Source organism: Rissa tridactyla, chromosome 1 (genome assembly GCF_028500815.1).
Source record: "Rissa tridactyla isolate bRisTri1 chromosome 1, bRisTri1.patW.cur.20221130, whole genome shotgun sequence".
NCBI classification, from domain to species: Eukaryota; Metazoa; Chordata; class Aves; order Charadriiformes; family Laridae; genus Rissa; species Rissa tridactyla.
The window spans coordinates 16,861,357-16,886,230 of NC_071466.1; the positions used below are offsets into that span (position 1 = coordinate 16,861,357).

General features: G+C 39.6%; 1 protein-coding gene across 1 annotated transcript in view; it reads left to right on the plus strand.

Annotated features, from left to right (window-relative positions):
* CNTN5 (contactin 5) overlaps positions 1–24,874 on the plus strand; it is a 260,804-nt gene that overhangs the window by 225,979 nt on the left and 9,951 nt on the right. The window contains exons 17-19 of the mRNA XM_054187800.1: positions 4,196–4,266; positions 8,234–8,468; positions 21,729–21,838. Coding sequence (XP_054043775.1) covers positions 4,196–4,266; positions 8,234–8,468; positions 21,729–21,838 — 416 coding nt within the window. The remainder of the gene's footprint in view (positions 1–4,195; positions 4,267–8,233; positions 8,469–21,728; positions 21,839–24,874) is intronic.

The window sequence follows — 24,874 nt, forward strand, 5'->3', positions numbered from 1 at the left end:
TGATTTTAAACAAAACATAGATTTTCTTGATTTTCTTTAGCAAAATAGAAGTAAAATAATACTTCTGAATAAAAATTTAAAATCTTTGTCTACTCAAAATACTCAATTTTTTTCTTTCCAGTTTTAATTTTTCTACTTTAAAATAATATTGAAGCAAAATTCAAATAATATCTCTTTTTAAAATAGAAATGGCTATGTTTCATTTTTTAACAATGTCAAAATGAAATATGTAATAATTTTCAATATTTGCCCAAAAGTGAGCAAAATATTGAAATATTTTTGATTACTCAAAATCTCTGAATGGGCTCATCTTTACAGTCTACCAGAAACCACAGTTTTCATTAAAAAAAAAAAAAAAAACAGAAAATCCATCAGCCATGCAACATGAAAAGAGAGGAATTTTCAAAACTCTCAACCAAAAACCTAATTTAAGTACCCTAAAGGACAGAGTAATTTTCAAAATATTGGACACAGTGGAACTCTGGAAGGAAAGCTAACATCTAAATGTTTGTGGTTTCATAGCTATGGTATTACCTACCACTTCCAAAAGCTTCCCCAAACTTTACATTTAAATACAGATTTAAAACATATTGGTGTCATTGTCAGCACTTTTCAACGCTTTATAACCCCAAAGCCCTCAGCAATATCAGTTCTGTGCATACATTTTGTCCTAAACAAAAAACACTGCTTTTCATGTATATTTAGCTTGCAGTGGTAAGATACATATGAATTATTAAACAATGAGCCGTGGCTTCATATATAAACTTTACCTTTCCATATCATCTTCTCTTCATATATATTTTAAGCATACCGTCAAGGGCGACATAATTGCCGAAGGCGATATTCTTCATGCCAGCTCTTAGAGAAAATGTTAAAGGTTTTTTTGTTTGGATTAGGGGAGATAAATTTTAATAGTGTTTAATTTCACTTTCATTTTGAGCATATCACAGTACTTCCATGAAAATGGAAAACAATAAGAAACAAATCCTGCTGTTTCTGTTCAAATCAAATTCCTGGCAAAGTCATTTCAAGATTTCTGTTTGCTTGTCTTAAGTGGAGGTTTCAACATCAACGTGTGCCAACATACACCCATTATTTACTGTGACCCATATCTCGTCACCATGTCTTTCAAAACATGTTTTTTCTTACTATTTGATGTTCACATTACCAGAATGACAGAGACCTGGCTTTTAACTCCCAACCTTACCAGTGGCTGAAGAAACAAAAGAAAATAAAAGTTGACCTGATCCCAAAGAGCTGACAGTCTAAGAATAAACCAGGAGACAAGTGCTAATAGGTAGCTGGCAAAGAGGCTAATGAGAAGGCTTTGATCAGAACTACAGAACATACAGTCAAGCTTAGTCATATTTTATGATCCTAAGGACAAGTGTTAAGCCACGGAGTGATTCGTTTTCCAGTAGGTGTCCTTCTCTCATCTTGTTAAATGAGACTTATTAACCCAGCAAAGAGCTTTTTGCTACTAGTTGGAGTGTGTTTATTCAGAAGATACAATACTGAATTTCTCAGCTTTGGTAAACACTAAAGAAAAGAGGTCCTAATGGATCCTGTGTCTGGGAGACAAGTTTAGTCATCATATTTGCAAATTTGGTGCAAGTGCATCTCCGTGAGTGTCACTGCCAAGAATTAACAACTTAAAGATTGGGAAGTCACTAATTGCATGGCAATAAACTTAGGCTATGAGTGAGTAAATTCAGATATAACACTGATATAAAGGTGATGCTGCCAAAAGGGTTGCTAAAATATAACCTCGGTGCCTGGCAAAAAGTATTTTCTTTTAATAGTTTTCTTCACTTAACAGTTACTCATTTCGAAATGTCCCCTTCTAACTGTGTATGCTCTACTTTGCTGCAGTGCAAAGGAAATTCATTCCTTTGACACATTTATTCTTTTAATGGTTATTCATTTGAGAGAGTTTCGCTGTGTGAATGCACATTTTAGCTTGGTGCAAAAGGAATTCATTGTGTTGACAGTTTTATTCTTTTAATGTTTATTCATTTAAATTGGGCTTCAGTCTGCAAAGCTGTTAACAAGAAAACTCTAGAAAGAGGACACCGCTGGTTAAATAAGTCCATCATGTTGGATGCTTCAAAGAAGCACAGCGTACTTGCATCAGTAACATGGCACCTACATAAAAATTTAATTTATCTTTATATATTTATATACATATATATATAACCAAAAAAAATATCTTAGAAAGGCAAGAGAAAAACAGGTGCTAAACAAGGTTTAAATACGGTCCATTAGACGTAGCATCACAATTTTTGCATGTTAATTAACTGGCAGATGATTCTTCATCTTTTCACCATAGAACATTCATCCCAGTGTTACGCACTGTTTTTATTCTTATTTTAACCAGAGGGCAATTCCTCACCATTCAGTATTGTATAATCCTGTTTCTGAATGGAAAATTTGAGTAACTTTTCGCCATGTACAGATTAGCTCTTAGTTTAAACTAGTTCATATCTCCAGTCAGTAGAGTCTACACAATCCTCCCCATTGTTTAGACAGTTATCTTTGGATGGGATGAACCACCCCAAAGCTCTGCATTTGCTCGAGAAGGTGCCTGGACTACAAGTTCAGCCTGGATACCTGGTTTCCCACTAGCTGAAGTTAAACTGCAAAGCAGTTCAATCACCTGCTCCTACAGAAGTCAAGAGCTTTCAGCAGAGAGTAACTACAAAAGATATCATTTAGCCTGTGTGTAAGGGGAAGGAAGGAAGGAAGGAAGGAAGGAAGGAAGGAAGGAAGGAAGGAAGGAAGGAAGGAAGGAAGGAAGGAAGGAAGGAAGGAAGGAAGGAAGGAAGGAAGGAAGGAAGGAAGGAAGGAAGGAGAGAAAAAGTCAAAGGCATGATGAACCCAGTTATATTGGAAAGAGATGCTTCATACATTAGAAATCTCCCATTTCAGCCTGCTGAGAACCACAGATGACAGGGCTCTTGCCTCTTTTGCAACAGCGTAAATCAGAAGCAATTGATAAGCTTTATGGGTCTGCATCATTTATGAGAAAAAGCAGAATTGGGCTTGTGTTCTTTAAAGGGGAGTTCAGAGTTCAGAAAGACACTACACAAATGAATTATGAAATTTTATGTGAACTTCCAGGATCTAGTAAAAACTGCACTTTCATTGAACTTAAGCTGTTAACGATCAACATGGGAAATAGAAAGGATTGTGTACATTTATTTAAATGTATTTTTCTTTTTAGAGTTCAAAGGCACAGTGCTACTCAATAAATAAGCTAAACAGCATGCAATAAGGCCTTAACAGTTAATGCCTCACAGTAGATTTCTACCAATGACCAATGTACTGCTGAAAGGAAAAAAAGAGGAAGCTTATAGCTTAGGACATATTTAATCAAATAAAGAAAGCAAGCATTACCTCACGGTAAATAAGACATTTGTCATTTTAGGAGCTTCATTAGAGGCACTAAGTAAGATAATAAAAATTGTACAGTTCCAAGGGAACAATTGAAATTTCTGAAGTTTTACAAAATGTCATAACTTATTCACACTGATGATAGTTACAATTTCTTTTAAAGAATTTCATCAGCTCCTTATATGTGCTTTTAAAGCCAAAATGATAGTCTCCATTTTTAAAGAACTGAGGGTAGTACTGCTTCCATCATTTTGCAAGAAATGATGAGGGGTATTTAAGGATGGTTACTTCAAAATTTCTGAAAATTGGCTCCCTGGTAAAGCATACAAGAATGGGTTTGCAAGTATTAAACCATCTAAATCATGAATAACCTGGGAAATAGTAGAGGGATATTATTTATGTCCCAAGATTCTACCTGAAGTTTAAAAGACGCTAGGTTCCCTGGCATTTGAGTTGTCTATTCAAAAAATACAAATGTTAACAAGATAATTCCTGTTTTATTTCTTAGATGATCTGTACATTGAAATTTTGACTAATCTTCAGAAGACATAGCGCTTAAGCAGCTTTTTATTCCAATATTATTTTTCTTCTCAGCTTATGCTTTGTTTGAGTTTACCAGCTTGACTGTGGAATTCTCCAAAATTAAACTTGAGCATATTTTCTTTACCACAGAGTGCTATGTTTGTTATTTCTGTTCTCATTTAACAGCCTCATGTCTTCTGCAGCAACTTATTACTATGGGGAAAACTTCAATAACTTGGACATTCTGTTTTGCTTTTTTTTTTTTCCTTTTTGCTCACAGTTCCAAAGACACCTCCAGCTAATGTAAGTGGCAGAAGTGGAAGGCGACATGAATTAGTAATAGCATGGGAGGTAAGGGACTTTTCTGATTAAAGGTTTTGTTTCATGTTTACTTCTTTGAGGGCAAAGTAAAGAATACTGTAGTGGGGTTTCCTTACAGCAAATCTTGGCAAGACATGAACACAAAATACTGTTCTATAAATATGTTCTAAAGTTTTAAAGTAATGTACATTATCATGTGGTTTATCATGTGGTCGGACAGGGAACTACTGGAGCGAGTCCAGCATAGGGCAACCAAGATGATTATGGGACTGGAGCACCTCCCTTATGAGGAAAGGCTGAAAGAGCTGGGACTCTTTAGCCTGGAGAAGAGAAGGTTGAGGGGGGACCTGATTAATGTTTACAAGTATCTAAAGGGTGGGTTTAAGGAGGACAGAGCCAGGCTCTTTTCAATGGTTCCCAGCGACAGGACAAGGGGCAATGGACACAAGCTAGAACATAGGAAGTTCCGTTCAAATACACGGAAAAACTTCTTTACAGTGAGGGTGACAGAGCACTGGAACAGGCTGCCCAGGGAGGTGGTGGAGTCCCCTTCTCTGGAGATTTTCAAGACCCGCCTGGATGCAGCCCTGAGGGATGTGCTTTAGGCAACCCTGCTCTAGCAGGGGAGTTGGACTAGATGATCTCTAGAGGTCCCTTCCAACTCTGAAGATTCCGTGATTCCGTGATTCCGTTTGAGTAGAGGGCATTATGGTGAATATAACCGACCTTGCAGCAGCTCCAAAGTTGTGCTAGTTCATCAGTCTTTTCTTCCTGATCTACTGCTTGGGTTAATTTGACTTTTCTGGATCTTGCGTAAACGCTACACCAGATGAAACAATAGCTAAGGTAAGAGAAGAAAAGCCTTGTAATTTTTTTAAACTTAAATTAAGAAAGAATTATTTTTTTAAGTATTTCATAAAAAATATAAAACTGAATACCTGATTTTATTTTCTGAAGATATTTGTGATGCAACACAGATGTATGACCATGCCAGTGGGCAATTGAAGGAGTGGGAGTTGCTTTCTATGCTAAACATAAATAACACAGTAGAACAGAAATTTTTCTTGAGAACTTTTCAGAACTTCTAGATTTATGATGAAGACTTTCAGATTCAGAAAATATATATATATATATATATATATATGAAACTAAGGAAAATCCCATCAAACAAAGACATGGGGTTTTAATAAAAAAGTTTTGCCTAGCCAACAAGAGAGATTCAGATGGTAAGAGACACACAGAATTCTGACTAACTGCTTAAAAATTTAGGACATCTGAAGAGGCTGTCTTCTGGTGGCACGTCTGCCTTCTCCAACACAAGCTACCTAAGACAGCTGAAACGGCTGATTTCGGTTTCCTTTATAGTCTATAACTATAAACAGCAGCATCTCTTCTATTGGGAGAGAATTTGCTGAATCAGACAAAAACATCAGGTGGCTGGAACTGTATCTGATGTAAACTGGCACAATCCCAGTCCCTAATGTCATATATTAGTATGTAGTACTCATATTAAGTGTGTTTATAGTGTTCCCCATATGACTGGAGTAGGGGACACTGGAGTGTGTTATACCTCCCTCTCTGTCAAGGGTGGAAGTTTTCTTCCAAAAGAAACCAGAGACCCATGGGTGTCCCATCCTGCAGTACGCGTACTACAGACAGTTTTGAATTAGGAATTGCCGTAACATAACTTTCAGTATACATTGACTTTTTTTTCCACAAAAGACAGCTGATGCTTCTTCATTTACAGCTAAGGAGTGCAAATTGCCATTAAGGCAGAAGGTGTCGATCCTTCCCCCTTGTTTATGATTTGCTTGTTGTTTCCATCAATATCTAGTGTTGTTCTTCCTACTGTTGTTGAGGTATTGTTTCACATACATCTTAAACTGCATAAAGTCATTAATCAAGTTAAGATCACAAAAAAATCATGGTATTTCATCTGTGTTGAACATAAATTGTGGAGTGGGCATATTTACATTTTTTGACAGTTTGAAAGATTGCTGCCATTTCTAATTATAGTCACTGTCTCTCTTCAAGAAATGGTAAAATATAGAGCATAACACAGAAAAATATGCCATTAAAAGTAAGTGTCAAAATTTCTGCTAAAGAAGTAATCCTAGTGCATTGGATAACACTCCAACAGCTCACTACAGATTACTGTACTGTCTGGTTTAGCCACTGCACTTCCATAAGGCTTAACCACAATTTAAGTCAGCACAGCTCCAGCACAGTTAATCTGTGCTTTTGCAGGATCCAAAAAAGTCTTATTGGACTTAGACAGGCAAAAGAAATTCAACAAAGTACTTTGAGTATGAGGAGCTACTGAAATGTTATATGGGTATCTGGGAGCTCAGGAAAAGATTAACACACCTAGGTTCCTGAATTATACTCAGAAGGTCCAAACAAAATTTTATTCCCACAACTTTAATTCACAGGCATTTAATACACAGGCATGTGTATTTAGCATTTGCAGTGAAATCCAAGGGTTCTGGTACTGCTCTTGTATTTCTGGCTTTTTTTATAGCAACTGTCTACTGCCAAGTCTGTAAGAGATGCAAGGCTCCTCCCGTCCAATTCAAACTACTAGATTACGAAGTCTGTCTTTTTTTTGCCTCCTCTGCCTTCGGAGTCATGTTTTGTTTTTTTTTCTTGGACGCTCAGTGCACAGCACACAGAAAGATGGGTAGAAAATGGTCTCTGCAAGTGAGGTGCCTGGTGATGAAACACTCACTTGCAATGCGGAGGGGAGGGGATTCAGTGTCCCCCGTGCCCCTGCTCTGATTCATGCATTCTTTAGCTGCAGATCTAAGATGGACCCTTAAAGAGAGGGAGTTCCAGTACCTAAAGGGGGTCTACAGGAAGGATGGGGAGGGACTCTTTATCAGGGAGTGTTATGATAGGACACGGGCTAAAGGCCTCAAGTTGAGAGAGGGTAGATTTAGATTGGATATCAGGAAAAAATTCTTTACTGTAAGGGGGGTGAGACACTGGGAGAGGCTGCCCAGGGAAGTTGTGGATGCCCTGGAAGTGTTCAAGGCCAGGCTGGATGGGGGTTTGAGCAACCTGGTCTAGTGGGAGGTGTCCCTGCCCATGGAAGGGGGGTTGGAACTAGGTGATAACTTTAAGGTCCCTTCCAACCTGAACCATTCTGTGATTCTGTGAGTTTAGACACCCTTCTTTCAGCATTTCCCATAGGCCTAATATGCTGACAGCTGTTAAACATAACCTAATTCCTCAACTAGCCCATTGACTTTATAAGAAATGTAGGCAGTATATTAGCATGAAAAATTACATTCCTTGAGCTGGACATGTAAGATTTAGCTTTTTTCAGTGCTCACCCTCTCAACAGATAAATCCCTTTGCTGACTGGCTGCTCATGGCAGATCTGTCCCAATTTAAGTGGTTAATTTCACAGATCCTCTAAGAAGAGAAAAGCAAATGAGATATTTTTTTTTTCACCAAGGCTCAGTTTGAGAGTTAGGACAACTACATTTATTACATTATATCCCAAGTCTCAAACTGAATCCTAGATTTAAATCCCTAAGTCTTGACACCTCGTTTGGATATAGAAATTAAACAGGCTGGCACCAAAAACTCAAGAGAGTGCCACTGTAGTAAATGTGGCACATTTAAGAGCCCTTAACAATATGTTGCTCTGTATTTTTAACAAGGTCACTGGAAGGGGCTATTCCACTACCAGACTGATGGTTAAAGCATTAACCACAAAGTGGGAGATAAAGAAGAAAAAAGTTTTTCTGAGCCCAAGAGTTTACTCAGTCCTAGGACAGTGACCTAACTAGGGTGATTAGGTGAAGAAACTCTCTTACAAGATTCCTCTTCAGAAGGAGGAATGTGTTCCCAGGCATGAAAAGTAAAATCCTATAATGCGACTGTAAGGGATGACCCTCACACAAACAGACAGATTATGGTCAGCCACTGAGTAACTGCTTTCTAAATTAGTAAAACTATGTCTGATCATTATGCAAACTTTATTTTATAGCCAGTGTCAGAAGAGTTTCAGAATGGAGAAGGATTTGGATATATTGTAGCCTTCAGACCCAATGGAACACGTGGCTGGAAAGAAAAAATGGTAACATCTTCAGATGCTTCCAAGTTCATCTACAGAGATGAAAGTGTGCCACCTCTGACTCCTTTTGAGGTGAAAGTTGGTGTTTACAACAACAAAGGAGATGGTCCCTTCAGCCCTATTGTGGTCATCTGCTCAGCTGAAGGAGGTCAGTTCAACATAAAGTTAACTTGTATATTAGGAACTATATCATGCTACTTTTATATGATGTGCCCTATTATACCATGCTTTTTCAATCTTAAATTTCAAAATTCTTTGCAGAAGTGCTAAGTAACACCAAATGTGGTTTGCAGAGAAGGAGGTGAACTAACTTGCCAAGGTTACTGAAAAAGAAAGTGACAAACTTTGTCACATTAGCCCTAACCAACAAAATCTCTTTTAATAAAGGCACATTCCTAACATGAACTCTGTAGTCTTAACTTTGAGATGGGCTTCTCTAACAACAAGCAAACAAAGGATGTTATTTTCTAATGCTTCTGAGGTTCATGATACTTTTTTTGATGAGCTAATCAAACATCTCAAAGACTAAATAAATCCATTTATGAATGTTCATTTCCTGCTTAATGGGTACTAGTAGTGCACAGAATGCAATTTTATTCTTTTTTTTTCTATTATTTTCTCTCTTTTTTAGTTCATTAGTACGAAATTTCTGAATTTACATTGATGTCCAAATATTCAATGTGATTTATGTTCCCCAACAGTGGACACTTTTAAGGTTCAGATGGACAGGGTGCTGGCCCATCTTGCCTAGACCATGCTTTTGCCAAGAAAGGTTGGACCAGATGATCCTTGGGGTCCCTTCCAGTCTGGTATTCTATGATTCTAAGATTCTGTGCATAGTTCAACAGAACAAGTGGAAAATATTTCTGGAAAATTATGATATCAACTTGATATAACTCTCAACAGTATTTTTGTGGAAAAAGCAAGCAAGCAAACAAACAAACAAAAAACCTAATTTGTACTAGTAAAATAAGTTATTCTGTATTGACAGGAGCCAGTGTCTGAAAATTTCCATACACACAAAAGGAAAATAAATGCTATCCACAGGAACATTTTGAGCAGCTCCATTATTGGAAGTCATATACTTCAGTTCTTCTTTACTATACTATATTTGAGTTATGCCACTGTCGGAAAATAAAATAAGTACAGTCCTAGTACAAGTAGGAGGTATTTCATACTGTTTCTACAGAAATGTAGTATAAAGATAATGGTATTTCATGTGAAGCTGGAAAACATTAAATGTTATTCCATGTTAGCCCACTATAAACATGTAATTTTGGAGCCATGATGTAACAGAGATTACCTACTGCTATTCTCTCACAGTAATTAAAGAGGTTAGAAATGGTCTTTTTGCTAAAAGCAGTTCCAGTAATTTGTTTGTGTTCCACTGTTTGGATGAGCATTACCAAGTATTCATATTATTATAAAACCAATTACATTTTTAAATGTAAAATCTTTCCAGTACAACTTAGACATTTTTACAGTTGACTTGGCTGTTCCTCAGTGGAAAATGATACTGTGAGACCGATGGTGATGTTTTTATTCTTTAACAATTTCATACTCCAATCAGAAAGTTCAATAAAAATAGAGTTTTGCAAGGGAAGGGAGACAAAAACTTAATGGATTTTTTTTTTTAATAGAAAAAGCTATTTTAACAAAAGCTGAATGATAAATTGTAATAAGTAGTCCTTTGCTTGTTAATTGAACAGGAAATGGAATAATCAGTAATATATAAATCAATTTTTCTAACATTTCTTTTAAAATATGAACTTTACAAACGATCTGAATAGAATTATTAAAATTAACTTTCTCTCTATGCTCCCAGAGACTATCTCTAGAAACCAACTTTTCTGATTATAATTCAGTTACTTGAAAGTACCTACCCATCATAGCTTTGCTAATTCAGTCTCTGTATGTTTCTGTACATCAGACTTTCATTTGGTAAGAGGAATTCTATGGCGATAAATACTTTATAAGACTTATATTTGAGGAAAAAATATGGGGTGCAGTGACAATACAGTGCAAAATTAAATTAATTTATAAAAAGCTTTTCTCCAGAATAACCTTAGGTGATATACTGGAAATTTAAAGGAGCAACGAAATAGTTTATTACAGCTAAGTTCTGGGCAGATGGAGACTGAGGACAGCAGACATTTCAACTTGCTATGAAAAAAATGGGGAACTGGTTGTGAGAGAGACATGGACTTTCGCACTTCAGGAGCTAAACAACAGAAGGCGCGTTTTCTCAAGGATTTCATTTGAGAAGATATTAAATCTTCTGTACTGAGTGCTGTAATTGATGGCTACCAGCTTTTCAGAAGGGATAGGCAAGGGAAGAGAGGTGGTGGGGTGGCCCTCTATGTTAGGGGCGGTTTTGAATGTCTGGAACTCAACACTGTGAATGACAGTGTTGAGTGTGTATGGATAAAAATCAAGGGGAAGGCCAACAAGGCAGATATCGTGATGGGAGTTTGTTATAGACCCCCTAATCAGGATGTAGAAACTGATGAAGTATTCTATAAGCGGCTGGCAGAGGTCTCGCGATCATCTGCCCTTGTTCTTGTGGGGGATTTCAGCTTCCCAGATGTCCGCTGGGAATACTACACAGCAGAGAGGGAACAGTCCCGGAGGTTCCTGGAGTGTGCGGAAGACAACTTCCTAACACAGCTGGTGAAGGAACCTACTAGGGGAAGTGCCCTACTGGACCTACTGTTTGTTAACAGAGAAGGTCTTGTGGGGGATGTAAAGGTTGGAGGTCGTCTTGGGCAGAGTGACCATGAAATGATAGAGTTTTCAATTCTCGGTGAAGGGAGGCGGGGAGCCAGCAGAACTGCCACCTTGGATTTCCGAAGGGCAGACTTCAGCCTGTTTAGGAGCATGGTTGAGAGTGTCCCTTGGGAGGCAGTTTTGAAGAGCAAAGGTGCCCAGGAAAGCTGGTCATACTTCAAGCAGGTGCTCTTAGAAGCACAGGTGAAGGCCATCCCCATGTCCCAAAAGACGAGCCGACGGGGAAGAAGACCAGCCTGGCTAAATAGAGAGCTTTGGCTGGACCTCAGGAAAAAAAGGAAGGCTTACATTCTCTGGAAAAGGGGCTTAGCAACTTATGAGGATTATCAAGATATAACAAAGCTATGCAGGGGGAAGATTAGAAGGGCCAAAGCTCAATCAGAACTCAGCTTGGCCACTGCAGTTAAAGATAACAAGAAGAGATTTTTCCAGTGTATCAACAGAAAAAGGAAAACTAGGGAAAATATAGGTCCACTGATGAATGAGACGGGTGCCCTAGTGGTGGAAGACACAGAGAAGGCAGAGTTACTGAATGCCTTCTTTTCTTTGGTCTTCACTGATAAAGCCGTCCCTCACACATCCCATACCCTGGAGGCAAGGGGGAAGGTCTGGAGAGAGGAAGATTTTCCCTTAGTTGAGGAGGACCGGGTCAGAGACCACTTGGCCAAGCTGGACATTCATAAATCCATGGGCCCTGACGGGATGCACCCGCAAGTGCTGAGAGAGCTGGCAGATGTTATCACTAGACCACTCTCCATCGTCTTTGAAAAGTCATGGGGAACAGGAGAGGTGCCTGAGGACTGGAGGAAGGCTAACGTCACTCCAATCTTCAAAAAAGGCAAGAAGGAGGACCCAGGGAACTACAGGCCGGTTAGTCTCACCTCTGTCCCTGGGAAGGTAATGGAGCGACTCATTCTGGATGTCGTCTCCAAACACATAGAGGAACAGGAAGTTATTGGAAGTGGTCAGCATGGATTTACCAAGGGCAAATCATGTCTGACCAATCTGATAGCTTTCTATGATGTTATAACGGGTTGGCTGGATGAGGGGAGAGCCGTAGATGTCATCTACCTTGACCTTAGCAAGGCTTTTGACACTGTCTCCCATAACATCCTCATTAGGAAGCTGAGGAAGTATGGGCTAGACGAGGTGACAGTGAGGTGGATCGAGAGCTGGCTGAGTGACAGAACCCAGAGGGTTGTGATCAGCGGCACAGAGTCCAGTTGGAGGCCTGTAACGAGTGGTGTCCCTCAGGGGTCAATACTTGGACCAATTTTGTTCAATATATTCATTAATGACCTCGATGAGGGGACAGAGTGTATCCTCAGCAAGTTTGCTGATGATACCAAGCTGGGAGGGGTGGCCGACACTCCAGAGGGCCGTGCTGCCATCCAGCGTGACCTGGACAGGCTGGAGAGCTGGGCAGAGAAGAACCTGATGAGGTTCAACAAAAGCAAGTGTAGGGTCCTGCACCTGGGAAGGAAGAATGCCAAACACCAGTATAGGTTAGGGGCGGACATGCTGGGAAGCAGCTCTGAGGAGAAGGACCTGGGGGTCCTGGTAGACAGCAAATTATCCATGAGCCAGCAGTGTGCCCTTGTCGCCAAGAAGGCCAATGGCATCCTGGGCTGCATAGGGAAGACTGTGGCCAGTAGGTCGAGGGAGGTCATTCTCCCCCTCTACTCTGCACTGGTGAGGCCACAACTGGAGTACTGTGTCCAGTTTTGGGCTCCCCAGTTCAAGAGGGACAGGGAACTACTGGAGCGAGTCCAGCGTAGGGCAACCAAGATGATTATGGGACTGGAGCACCTCCCTTATGAGGAAAGGCTGAAAGAGCTGGGACTCTTTAGCCTGGAGAAGAGAAGGTTGAGGGGGGACCTGATTAATGTTTACAAGTATCTAAAGGGTGGGTTTAAGGAGGACGGAGCCAGGCTCTTTCCAATGGTTCCCAGTGACAGGACAAGGGGCAATGGGCACAAGCTAGAACATAGGAAGTTCCGTTCAAATACACGGAAAAACTTCTTTACAGTGAGGGTGACAGAGCACTGGAACAGGCTGCCCAGGGAGGTTGTGGAGTCCCCTTCTCTGGAGATTTTCAAGACCCGCCTGGATGCAGCCCTGAGGGATGTGCTTTAGGCAATCCTGCTCTAGCAGGGGAGTTGGACTAGATGATCTCTAGAGGTCCCTTCCAACTCTGAAGATTCCGTGATTCCGTGATTCCGTGAAATTAAGATTGGCAGTATGATGTATTATAGTCCTATGGCTGATCCAGCAAACCTTTAGCTTACTTGATTTTCACCACACACTCAATTCACTGCTCTGCAAACATCTAGAATAAAGGCCTAGGATAAAATTATTAAAAGCTAAGGAAACTTTATGTTGCATATTAAAAGGTTACCTACATCTACAGATGGATCTAAAATTGTTTGCTGGCATTAAAAAAAAAAAATGTCTAAGGAAGTCTAAATCCTTGTGCCTCTGCTAAGCACATGGGAAAAAAACCCAAAGAGTTTGCATAGGACAGGTTCTGGACAAGGAAGAAATTTCTCATTTATTAAGAATGAATGCATCTCTCTTTTCTGGGTGACTGTGACTGTGTATTATGTGCTCTCTGATCTGCATTGAAACCTCATGTGTGATGGCTGTGAGTTGTGCCCAGGCAAGCAGCTTCGCAGGTGGCATTGAGTAAGATGTTCTCCTCTGTGAACACAGCTGACTGACCTATGACTGCATAAAGCGTCTGTGAATGAGCCAAAAGGCTTAAAAAACTGCCTTCCAGTGGGTAAAGAATCTCAACAAACACAAGCACTTTTTCATAAGTACCTGGAGGGGCTAATCTTTTTATCTCAATCTCCAAGTCAGATATTTAAAAGATAACATGACACCAACGGTTACAGCGGGATCAATGATGCTGATAACCCAAAGTTAGGGTTATCAGGGGTGTGGGGGGGAGGAAGGGGGGAAACGCCTGACTGGTTATAGATGTTTTAAGACATTTCTTCTCCTTCATTGGCCTTTTGACTTAATAGGAAACATCTCCAACATACAGCTCATGGGAGAGACTGTCCAGGAGTTAAAGATGCAGATGAATGTAATGGAGGAATGGAGAAGCAGATAAGAAAGGTTGTACAAAACTAGCAGGATAACCCAGGAAGGAAAAAAGCAAATGTGACCCTCTGGAAAAGATGGATTAATGCATTAGAAAAGTTTGAAGGAGGATTCTTTCCTGGAGACCTTAGAAAAGGAAGCAAACAATCAAGGAGAGAAGAAGAAAAAGAGAGGTCAGATGTTTCAGTGATAAAAGAGATGATGAGAGCCAGGGACCAGTTCTGAAAAGGGAATGAGGATGACACAGAAAAGATGCAGGATAGAAAAAAAGATGCTCAATTATCTTCAATAAGAAGGCAGAACATAGGGACACAATAGACATGTTCCAGCACCAGGGAAAGACAAGCCTGAACCTTTCATAAAGAAACCCTTTAATAAAAGAAGGAAACACCAGAGCACACACAGAGCTCAGCAAGTTAGGCTGCCTACCAGAAGAAAGGTCGCAATGTGCAGGCCTGAAGCTGAAAAGGCGCATGAACAGAGTAGGGAGAAATCTTCTGACTGAGTTTTCTGCCAGGAAAATAGCAGTAGCAGATTCATGCTAGAGCATACTGAAACAAAGCACCAAACTTTGGTGCAGGCACAGATGGGTTTGATCCACAGAGAACCGAAATTGTAAAGGCACAAGGTATTGAAAATAAAACAGTGAACAAAAGCAGTGTTAAGCACTGTTTATTTTAAAATTTATATGTTCTTTGGAGATTTTTCTTGGTGAGTACATTCCACTTAAATACTGAGGGGCTAAGAATGCCAAGACTACTAATACAAGCTTTCAGTATCAGGGAAATCATATGCAATCTCTATGCATGGCTTGAATTCAATGGAAGAGGAAAATTGGGAAAATCAGAAATATAGCAATGGATGGAAATACGATAGCGTAAAGGCGTGATCACAAGAAGATGGAAAAGGCTGTACTAGTAAGAGTGATGGCCAGGTAGGCTTGCTTTAGCAAGTGTGACTAGACAGAGTATGAGCCACAGAGGAAAGAAAACAAAAGTAAAAATGGTTGGATATCATAACATGCTGATGATGTGCTAACATATCAGGGAATACAAAACCAGTACAAAACAGAATATCCTTGGGTTTCATGTAATTTCAGAAAAGGGAAATTAAAGAAACTGAGAGTCAAGCTAGAGGTCAGTTGCTGATGGCCCTGATAAATTTGGATGCTGAGAAAGACCTTTCTAATTTTAGGTGAATATTGCAGGACACTGTTATTTATGAGAGAATTTAGCTGCTCAGAGCGTTTTGGAATACAACTAATGACCTTGTGTTCCGGCTGTGATAATTAGCAGATTCTTTATCCGGTATAACTGAATAACTGAAAAGAAATAATACTACTATAGTCTTGTTTTGATGAACAATTAAGACACTACAGAAAAGCTGATCATAACAAGTAACAGCGGAAGAAGTCATCATTAAATAGCACGAAATTGTTTAATAAGACAGAATTAACAGTTGAGACTAGAAATGGAAATGGTTTGGAATGTCTCTGAGGCAAAGGTGTAAAAGATACCTGAAGTTAATACTGCAAGAAATGGTACATTTCTAAGACAGTACATTAATTCTGAGGACCTAGAGATGTAACCACTAAAAGATGTTCAGAATAACTAAAAAGCATACATAATAAAATCCAAATAATGCAAATGATAAGAATAACCAAGTAGTGCCAAAAATTTAGGTGAAAAAAGATATTTTTTTAAAGTTAGGAAAGTATATAAAGCATGAAAAATATCAAGCAAATAAGGTATTGATACTAAAGATAATCAAAGAATGGACCGACAATAGTGAAATACTTTTTCATTCATTTTGAGTAAATAAGATGATACAGACAGGATAACTAATAAGAATGTGAAAGTCTGCAAATTTTTACATCTGTAGTGAAACCGTCTCGTATTGTCGAGTGCTCAGAAATTCAACCCTTTCCAATTTAAACAATTCAGAATTTGCTGTTCAAATGTACTGCAAATAAAATTCATTACTGCCATGGATGGTGAGAGCTAGTCCCCTTTATATGCTCAAGGACCTGGGGCAAGATCTTTTCCATCCCAAAATAATGTAAAGAAATAACAGTTGACAAAAATACACCTCCTGGGAACGATCCCTGGCCAGGCACCAGCGTATTCCCAGGCATATTTTGGGGCAGCACTAATTGGCCAGAGTCAATACTTCACCACAGATCGTGCTATTTCATGCTACGAACAACTGTATGTCCATGCTCAGGCTGGTGCCTTGTCTCCCTGTCCCTATTTAGTTTACAAGTGTAGACACAGCCTATCAGCACAAGAATAAATACAAGTTAGAATAAATGTAGTACAGAAATAGGCGAAAATATAAAAGGAAAAAGAAATAAGCTTCTGTGAGAAAGAGGGAATCTAACTGATTTCAAGATGAGTTAGCTCTTTTATAAAGCTCATTTGTTTTGTTTTTTTAATGCTTGCCACAATGGGAGATACAGAACTAGTTCTGTTAGTTTCAGTATCCACCTTCTCCTTCAGGCACCTGTTGAAATTATCTTCACAAAAATTGAAAGTTCTATAATTTTGATAAACAGTGTAGTGAATACTACTAAAAACTTCTAGATGTAAAAAAGATAGCCCTAAGCAGTATGAGGTAAAGCCTGGAGACTCTCAGTTTTGCTGTTTAAAACCTCCTGAGGGACCCCAGATGCACTTCTCTAATACACACAAGATGTAATGATACTGCACAGAGCTTTCGTTCTTGCTTTCTATGGATTTGTACTAATTCCTTTAGCCAATGGAGAACCAAAGCTGTCAGTTATGTGAAAGGCAAAGGGCCATGCAACAGCCTTTGCAATTTTGTTCCTTCATAACTTTAAGAAGTTTTGCATCAGGCCAGCTAGTGGATGATGTGATATTAAACAAGCCACTGCAAAGAGAAGGATTGTTCTAGTTAGGCCCATCTCCCCTCGTTTTTCACCCTGAGCCCTTGTTTAAACAAACAAACAAATTACCCTTTCCTTTTCATTTAGAGGAAATAATATGCAGTTACACGCGTTTAAATACAGCCTCCATGTCTTTAATTAAAATCTTACATTCATGAAATCCTGTGGTTCATTTCGTAGCTGAAGTAGAGCTACTTGGGGTTTAGGTGAACCTGAAAATTAATAAATCAGCATATTACCTGTAAAGCTGTAAACTACAGTGGGTTATTTCCTGTTTCTGACAGTTGATCCATCTGGATTAGATCCTGTTAAAGTTCAGCTAGAGCTGTCTCTACTGATGTTTTAAAGAATGAAATCACAACCCTGACATGTAAGAGTTTATTAAGCATTTATTGGATTAATGCCACTAGCCCCCATGGAAAGTCAGGTGTGCAATCAATGTAGCAGGCACATCCCCTCCTCACGTGCTGAGGATAATGCTTGCTGCCATGTCACTTGCTGGAAATTAACCATTTATATTCTTGAAGACGGCAACGCTCATCTGAACTTTCAATCTAACAAAGCCTGAATTTTATCAGTCCACTTATCCAACTTTTACTTGTGTGCCAAGGAGAGCGAGCCCCATGTAGGTAACATGCTGGCAAAGCCTTCATGGAATATGGCAGCTCCTTATTCCCATGTGACACTCCACCGTGTAGTAAATCTGAGTTATTCCGTGGAGAAAGGGGAGATGCAGGAGGATGTATGCTGTGAGCAAGCGTGAAGGAGAGCAGCGTTATAGGAGCAAGCTTCAGAAGCTCTACCTGACAGGTAAATACACTAAACAAAAGAGGTCCAGGGCAGAGGTCAGCTCTGCCGGCCTGGTTGCTGCTTTGCTGCTAGCTCATTTCCTCACCCTTCTAATTTTTCTCCATTTTAAAGTCCTCTGCTAAGACATTGGTCGGAGAGAAGGTGAAAATAGAACTTGAGGAAAGGTGAGAAGCCCCAGGGCCTGTCCAGGGCTTCATCATCTCATCAGTCATCTCATTTTTGGTGTTTTGGAAGTCAGACATCTTTTCACTTTCTAGCACAAGATTCCAGAGAAAGGCTTATCCTGTGGCAGCCGTGCCACCATAGATCTGGTGGAGTCCCCAAACCAGGGACACACATCAAACAGGCTGAGAGGTGGAGCCAAGTATAATGTCTCATGGCTTTTCTCAGGAATGGAAACAGTTTACTGGAAATGCCCTGATTTGGAAGATACTCCCTGTAGCTATTTCCCACAAGGGAGTAAATGCTACCACTTTACCTACAGGTTGACACAGGAGGGATGACTCCTCATGATTTTTCTTCTGATAGATCTCTTTGGTGATTTTTTTTCCACAGACAGGAATTATCCCAGTCATGGGTCCTGGCTGAAGTCCCAAAATATCAACTATGTGCTGCTGCCTGGAGTCATAATGCAATTACCCAGGCTGAGGTTCTTACCTTCAAATGAGAGCTCAGATTTTGAATTAGGCAAGTGGGGAAAAGTCCTTTCTAGAGTCAAAATGAGAAGTGAACGGATATTAAGTGATTGTATGAGGAGTCCTGACTGAAGCTCTGTTCCACACAAGAGTTAAAACAACAAAAACATGAACAGACCCTTGGATGCTTTTTAAGTTAGATCATGTGGAAATCTTTACGGAATAATATTTCAGAAAAACAAATCAGTTTATGGTCATAAATAGGGATAACACAATGAGGGCTAGTATCTAACTCTTCTTTCTCTTGCCAGTATCAAAATTAAGGATTCATTTGACGACTGAACACCAGATCAATGCAATTAGTGTAATTCCTTGTCCTGCTTTATTGCAGCCAAACACCTACAGATTGAACATGTTTCCTTAAAGTGTGATTGCAGCAAATGGAAAGACAATGTTTTGTGGATATTGCACACAGCCTTTTGAGAACTTGCCATGCTGCATCTTTAATTCAATCAGGGAATATTAAAGGGATCATTAAAGATGTTGGCCCTTTTTTTTTTTTTTTTTCAATCAGTATGACCTCAGGCAGACACCAACAGGTTTAGCATAATGCCATGATATTAAGAAAAGGATATGATTATAACATCAGGGACCATTACAGAAAAACCTAATGAACCTGTCAAACTTATCATTAGTTTTAGACACACAGAATAAAGCATGACATTGGAGCGAAGCACAGACTGTATTATAACACCAGAAATTATACGGTCCTCATCTTATCTGAATTAATTAAAAATGTTGTTTAGTCTCCGTAAACTTTCAGACAGTCATAATATACCTTATTCCTAAATATATAATTTCTGTTCTTTTGCTCAACACTTATATTCTCAATGTCTAACATCAGTGAAACTGCAGTGAATAATTTCTGGATATGTAAGAAATGCACTTTCTTCACATTAAAAAAAAAATTCAAAGTATTTCTACTCCATTTGTTGAAAACGATTTTTAAAAATATCAGAAAATATTCTGTGCTTCTACTCGGAACAATACATAAACCACCCCTAGCGAATGCTATGAAGAGGAAATGATTTCTGCATTTATAGAAAGTGTAAAGGCTGCCAACCAACATTTTGTGTACATCTCAAATTATTTATCCCACTGCAATCTTTTCTGACAACAAGGTAATTGCTTCAATAATACAAAAACTAGAAAATAGCTTTTGCCACACAAATCTTAGTAGTACATAAAATAGAAAGCAGGGAGGAACTATTGAACAGAAAATCATGTTATGAGGAATATATTTCTTCATAGCGCAATTTTTTTGGTATTGAATTCAGAAGATCGTTTCACTTACTCCTGGAGATACTTTTTTTGTTCTTTGTTACCTGAAAAGTTCCATATATATTTTATACTTATTAGTAACACTCATTGTTGGCGAACACCATTTTGCATCACATCAGAAATGCTTCTTTTCTTCAGAAGTAAATAAAAAAGGAGATCAAAAAGAGCTTCAAACATTAAAAATCTGACATCAAAAAGGAAGAAAAATTCATACAAGCCATGTCAGAGAAGAAGTGTAGGGCAGAAGTGCCAAAATAATGCCTGCAATATGATCAGAGAAAGGAGTGCAGCTAATGACTCAAGACTCATATTAGGCATCTTACTACGGCAGTTTGATCACTGAGAAAAATGTATCATTTTAACTCAGGCTTTTCCATAAGGAAACTCCTTTTCTGTAACCCAGTTAAATGAGCCTCCGAAAAAACATTTTTTAGAAAGCTCTTTGATGTGCCTCACTATAACATAAAAGCCAGGACCTCTGCCTGCCCTTCAAGAGCAGATCAACACATTAGAAATGTAATGAGGAACATTAGGCCAAGGAAGAAATCGCAGGCTCTGCGGCTGCGGGCGAATGTGAATTCACCTTTTCGCTGAGCAAGTGAACTGCACCAGAATGGTGGAGAAATGCCGCTACTGTGTGCTCCGCTGTCTGCGTTCGAGCCTTGTCCCCATAGTTTGTCTTAAACAAATTTTCAGTAATATTTAGGTAATAGAGCAAAAGATCTGAAAGATTTCCTTAGCTCATGTCTCAGTTTGACATGTGCCTGTTTTTGGACACTTCACTCCCAATGCACTACCTGGTGATATAAGTTGGTGGTACGCTCAACGGCCTGTCGTGGCAGATGTATGTTTATCCAATTCCCAACCACCAGAAGTCTGACCTCTGTAAAGTGTTCAGTGATATGGAAGTGCAAAGCAAAACGTGCCTGTGTCAACACTGTCGGGCAGGTGTGATGAGTAAAGCATCCTGCATCCCTAAGCCCCCCATGTGCCCCCTGGCCATACCCCGGCAGCACTGAAGGACACCCGCCCTGGTTGGAGGGCAGGGAGGGTCCTCTGCTCCAAATAATCAGGAGGTCAGGACTGCAGAGTGTCCTATGAATAGCATGGAGATACGAACATGGACATAGGGACAATGGTAGCAACAAAGGTAGTCAGAGGGACAAATCCTAGGCCTTCATGCCTTCTTTAGAAAAGTGTTCATCCCAGGCCTAAAACAGTAAATGCTTCACAGCAGAGGGAAGATGGCATGCCCCAAACACTGCTGTCTGTGACTTCAAGGACATTAAAACATAGTCCTAAAAATTCCTTTTACGTAGCATTTCACTACAGCATTACAGTGGGCATCACTTCTTACGCGCTATCACGCCGGAGCAGGACTGACCGAGCACCCAGCAAGGGTGTTCATCCCAGCAAGCTCATCCCGAGCTGACAGAACGGCACTAAAAAGCCAGGAAGGGAATGAATGTTCCATTTACTGCTGGAGTTAGGCTGATGAAGGCGTGTGAAAGGGGTGTGTGGAAGCAGGGGGGCATTTAAAAATATTAAAGATTTTTTTTTTTAAATCAGACAAGAGATTCTGTCACAGTTTGCTGCACCTGTTATCGGTGATGAGATATTGATGTAGCATGACACAAATAAAGAAATACAACAATAAAAATCTCTTCATCTTGTTCAGTTTTTCATGTTCCCCGTAATGTCATACCTTCTCGTGAGTATTAAGGTAGAACAAAGGAAGTAAATGACAGTTTCAGATGGAGTGTTTTTGATAAATACAAGTTGTTACAGTGGAGGTTTATTGTTTCAATTTTTCTTAATACAGAACCGACTGCTGCTCCCATCGATGTCAAAGCTACGAGTTTGTCTGTATCAGAGATTCTTGTTGCATGGAAACATATTAAAGAAAGTCTAGGAAGACCACAGGGATTTGAGGTATGAACACAGAATATCATAATGAGAAGTCTTGTTGCTTTTGCTAGCGTTGCATTCTGTTAACATGTGCAGTAGTGAAACTTCAGTAGAAATTATGCTCATTTTAGCATACATATGACTAGCTGTAGAACAATGGTCACAGCTGTAGCACTGGCACATCTTTTATTTATTTGTGCTTGAAAACTCTTCAACACCGGTTCTTATAACATCTCTTTGACACTTCAAAAATAGCTGAAAGAACTGCAAGTGACCTAGCATGGCTCTCTCGGAGGCTAGGTAAGATTAGGTATTGACTGTTTCCAGCTCTAAGTGACCAGTTCAAACTTGTTATTTACTGAGAGCAATCAACACAGAGGAAGGAAAGAGCCTCTGCCGTCCACATGCTCTCGTCCTGCGGTGGCCGGGGGACATCTGCTGGGCAGACGGCAAAAAGGTCGTATGCCAGGATGAAAAGCAGCAGCCACACTGTCCACAAATAAATCTCTGCTTAGAGACAGCCCTTACTGATTTGGGAAAGAGAACCGGCCCTGGCAATGGACCTTCTCGCGCTTTTGGATCCAGTTGTAGCTTTGGATCCAGTTTACAATCCAAACCTCTAGGAACAGGTCACACCTAGAACTAAACCTGTCCTTTGGGGCCAACATGACCCATCCTGACCTTGTGGTTCAGGCTATGCTGCTCCTCATGAAATAGCTCAGATAGATAGACACAATTTACTGATTTTGGGGTACCTCCTTTTGTCCTTTGGAGAGTGCTGACTCCTGATTCTCTACAGTAACAATGAAAAGAGGGTAAACGTGTAGATCTGCAGCAGATACCAATGATATGGATGCCTAAAAGTATCTTGTGACCTACTCGCACAGAGTGTCTCCCTGGAAGCATATCCAGACAAGACCTGGGGGGTGGTCACCATCACTGATGGCCTTAGGAAGGAAGTTTAGGTGCCCAGGCAGCACCAGAGCCACCACACTCTCCAGCACAGCCTCAGGCTGGATGGCCTTGACCTGGGACAGCATGTTTACCCCACAGTCAGGTAGTATTTTTTTACCTGATTTGCTGTAGCTTCTTGATACTTAGACAGTCCCATATTACTCTCCAGCACAGTCCAAGCAGGCTGTGACCATGATGTGTCCCCTCAGGTCTTTCATTTGTCCAGGTCTCTTTCCCATATATGCCTCCATGCTGAACTCTGCAAACTCTCTTGAACTTTATCCCCACTTCTTCCTTACATTAAACATGTTTTAACCTCTTTGCACGTGGCTTGCTTCATGCAGCAAAAATGGTACCTAACTCTTTTACCTTTAAAACTGCTATATGTGAGGAGAACAAAACCGTATTTGATAGAGATGATATTCACCTTGCAAATGCTATCTCTTTCCACGTTGAAGTGTTCCACTCGCTCTTAACCTGTGTCTTCAATTTCCAGGCCAGTCTTTTATTCTCTGAAATAACTTACTCACTGCACCCTGTATTTTTCTCTTCAGAAAGATGGCTGTTTTGTTACACCCTCTCAGATATCTTGATGTCTTTTAAATTACACCTATTATTTTTACTTTTATTCTCATTTCATCAATCGCATTGATTCTCAAAATGTTCTATTAACTTTGGTTTATGTATTTTTAAAATAAAAAATAGATTTTCTTTCTAAAAGTGAAAATTATTTCTCTAGAAACTTATTCATTCATAACTTCAATGTATTTTGCATTTACCTGCTTATCGCATAACACTTCCCTTAGCTCTACAGATGTGTGCCAGTGATAGGGGGCTGTTACAGGTAGGACAGTGGGCTCTTTTCATATTAGACATGGTCTTCCTGTCTCGGAAAGTGTTTGGACCCTCAGAGTTCAGCATATTCTGACCCCAGCTGTAACACTCACCTGCTCTATTTCTCTCATGGACTTCTTAGGAATGAATTTGGAAATTCTTATTGATACAGCAGAGGTTATTAATGTTGAACCTTATTAATAATTTGGCACCTCACTGTGCTGTACACCAATTTTAGGATTCTAGCGTGAAGATTACAGAGTAAATATTTCAGGCCAGTTGACAGAAGAAAGAAATGAAATATAAAATTCCTTCACTGCTCCTTTCTACCTCATCCCATGAGGGAATTAGAGGAGCCTTCTGAGGTACTACTTTTATCTGGGGAGAGGATGATGCTTTTTTTCTATGGACATACACACCCCTCCCTTTTTCCTCTTTGTTTGTTTAGCCAGAATTTCTCTGCCCGCTTTCTGACAGATGAATCTTTCAGGGAGTATTTCGTTCTTTTCTGTCCTTATTCCCAGGAAGCATTGTGATCAGAGCAACCCTTACTCAATAAACAGAAGGCTAAATGCTGCTCTCCTGACTGATTCAGCAGGACAGAACCCAATCCGGTTCTGACAGGACAGTATTGCTACATCTTTTCAGTTCCATTTTGGGGAATTATTTCATGGAAATGACTTCTAGGATCAGCATAGTGCATCAGTGCATTGCAGTATTGACTTAGAAACACTAAATCGACACTATCAATCAGCCCAATTTTGCTAACATACTGATAGTTTCTCTTTAAAGCATCCCCTCAGTGTAAAAAGGAAGGACTCTGTGCAGCAAGACACTGGGGCTAAACTCCCCCCAAAAAAAAACCCAAATATATGGAGCAGCTTTATACCTTCCCTATGATTCACTTTCTTCAGCTTTTGTGAAAATTATTTTAATTTAAAAACTGATTTTGAAAGTTTTATCGTGTCTATTACAGTGCAGAACATAGCCTGTAGTACTCCCTTAATCCACAAATAGCAAATAGCTAATGTACAGAAATCCAGTGACTTTGATAAAAAGATGAATAATTTATCTTTTTTTTCAACAATTTTTTCCTAATGTAGAATTATTCTAGACCACAAGTAAAATGTTGCCTTCGATTCAAATTGAATGTAAAATAATCTGACTAGCCACTCTGTTTTCATGTCGCAATTTGTATTCTGCCTGTGGTCACCACAGCAGTGACAGCCACCTACGTGCTCTTCACATTTCCTGGCCTTTTAGCAGCAGCAT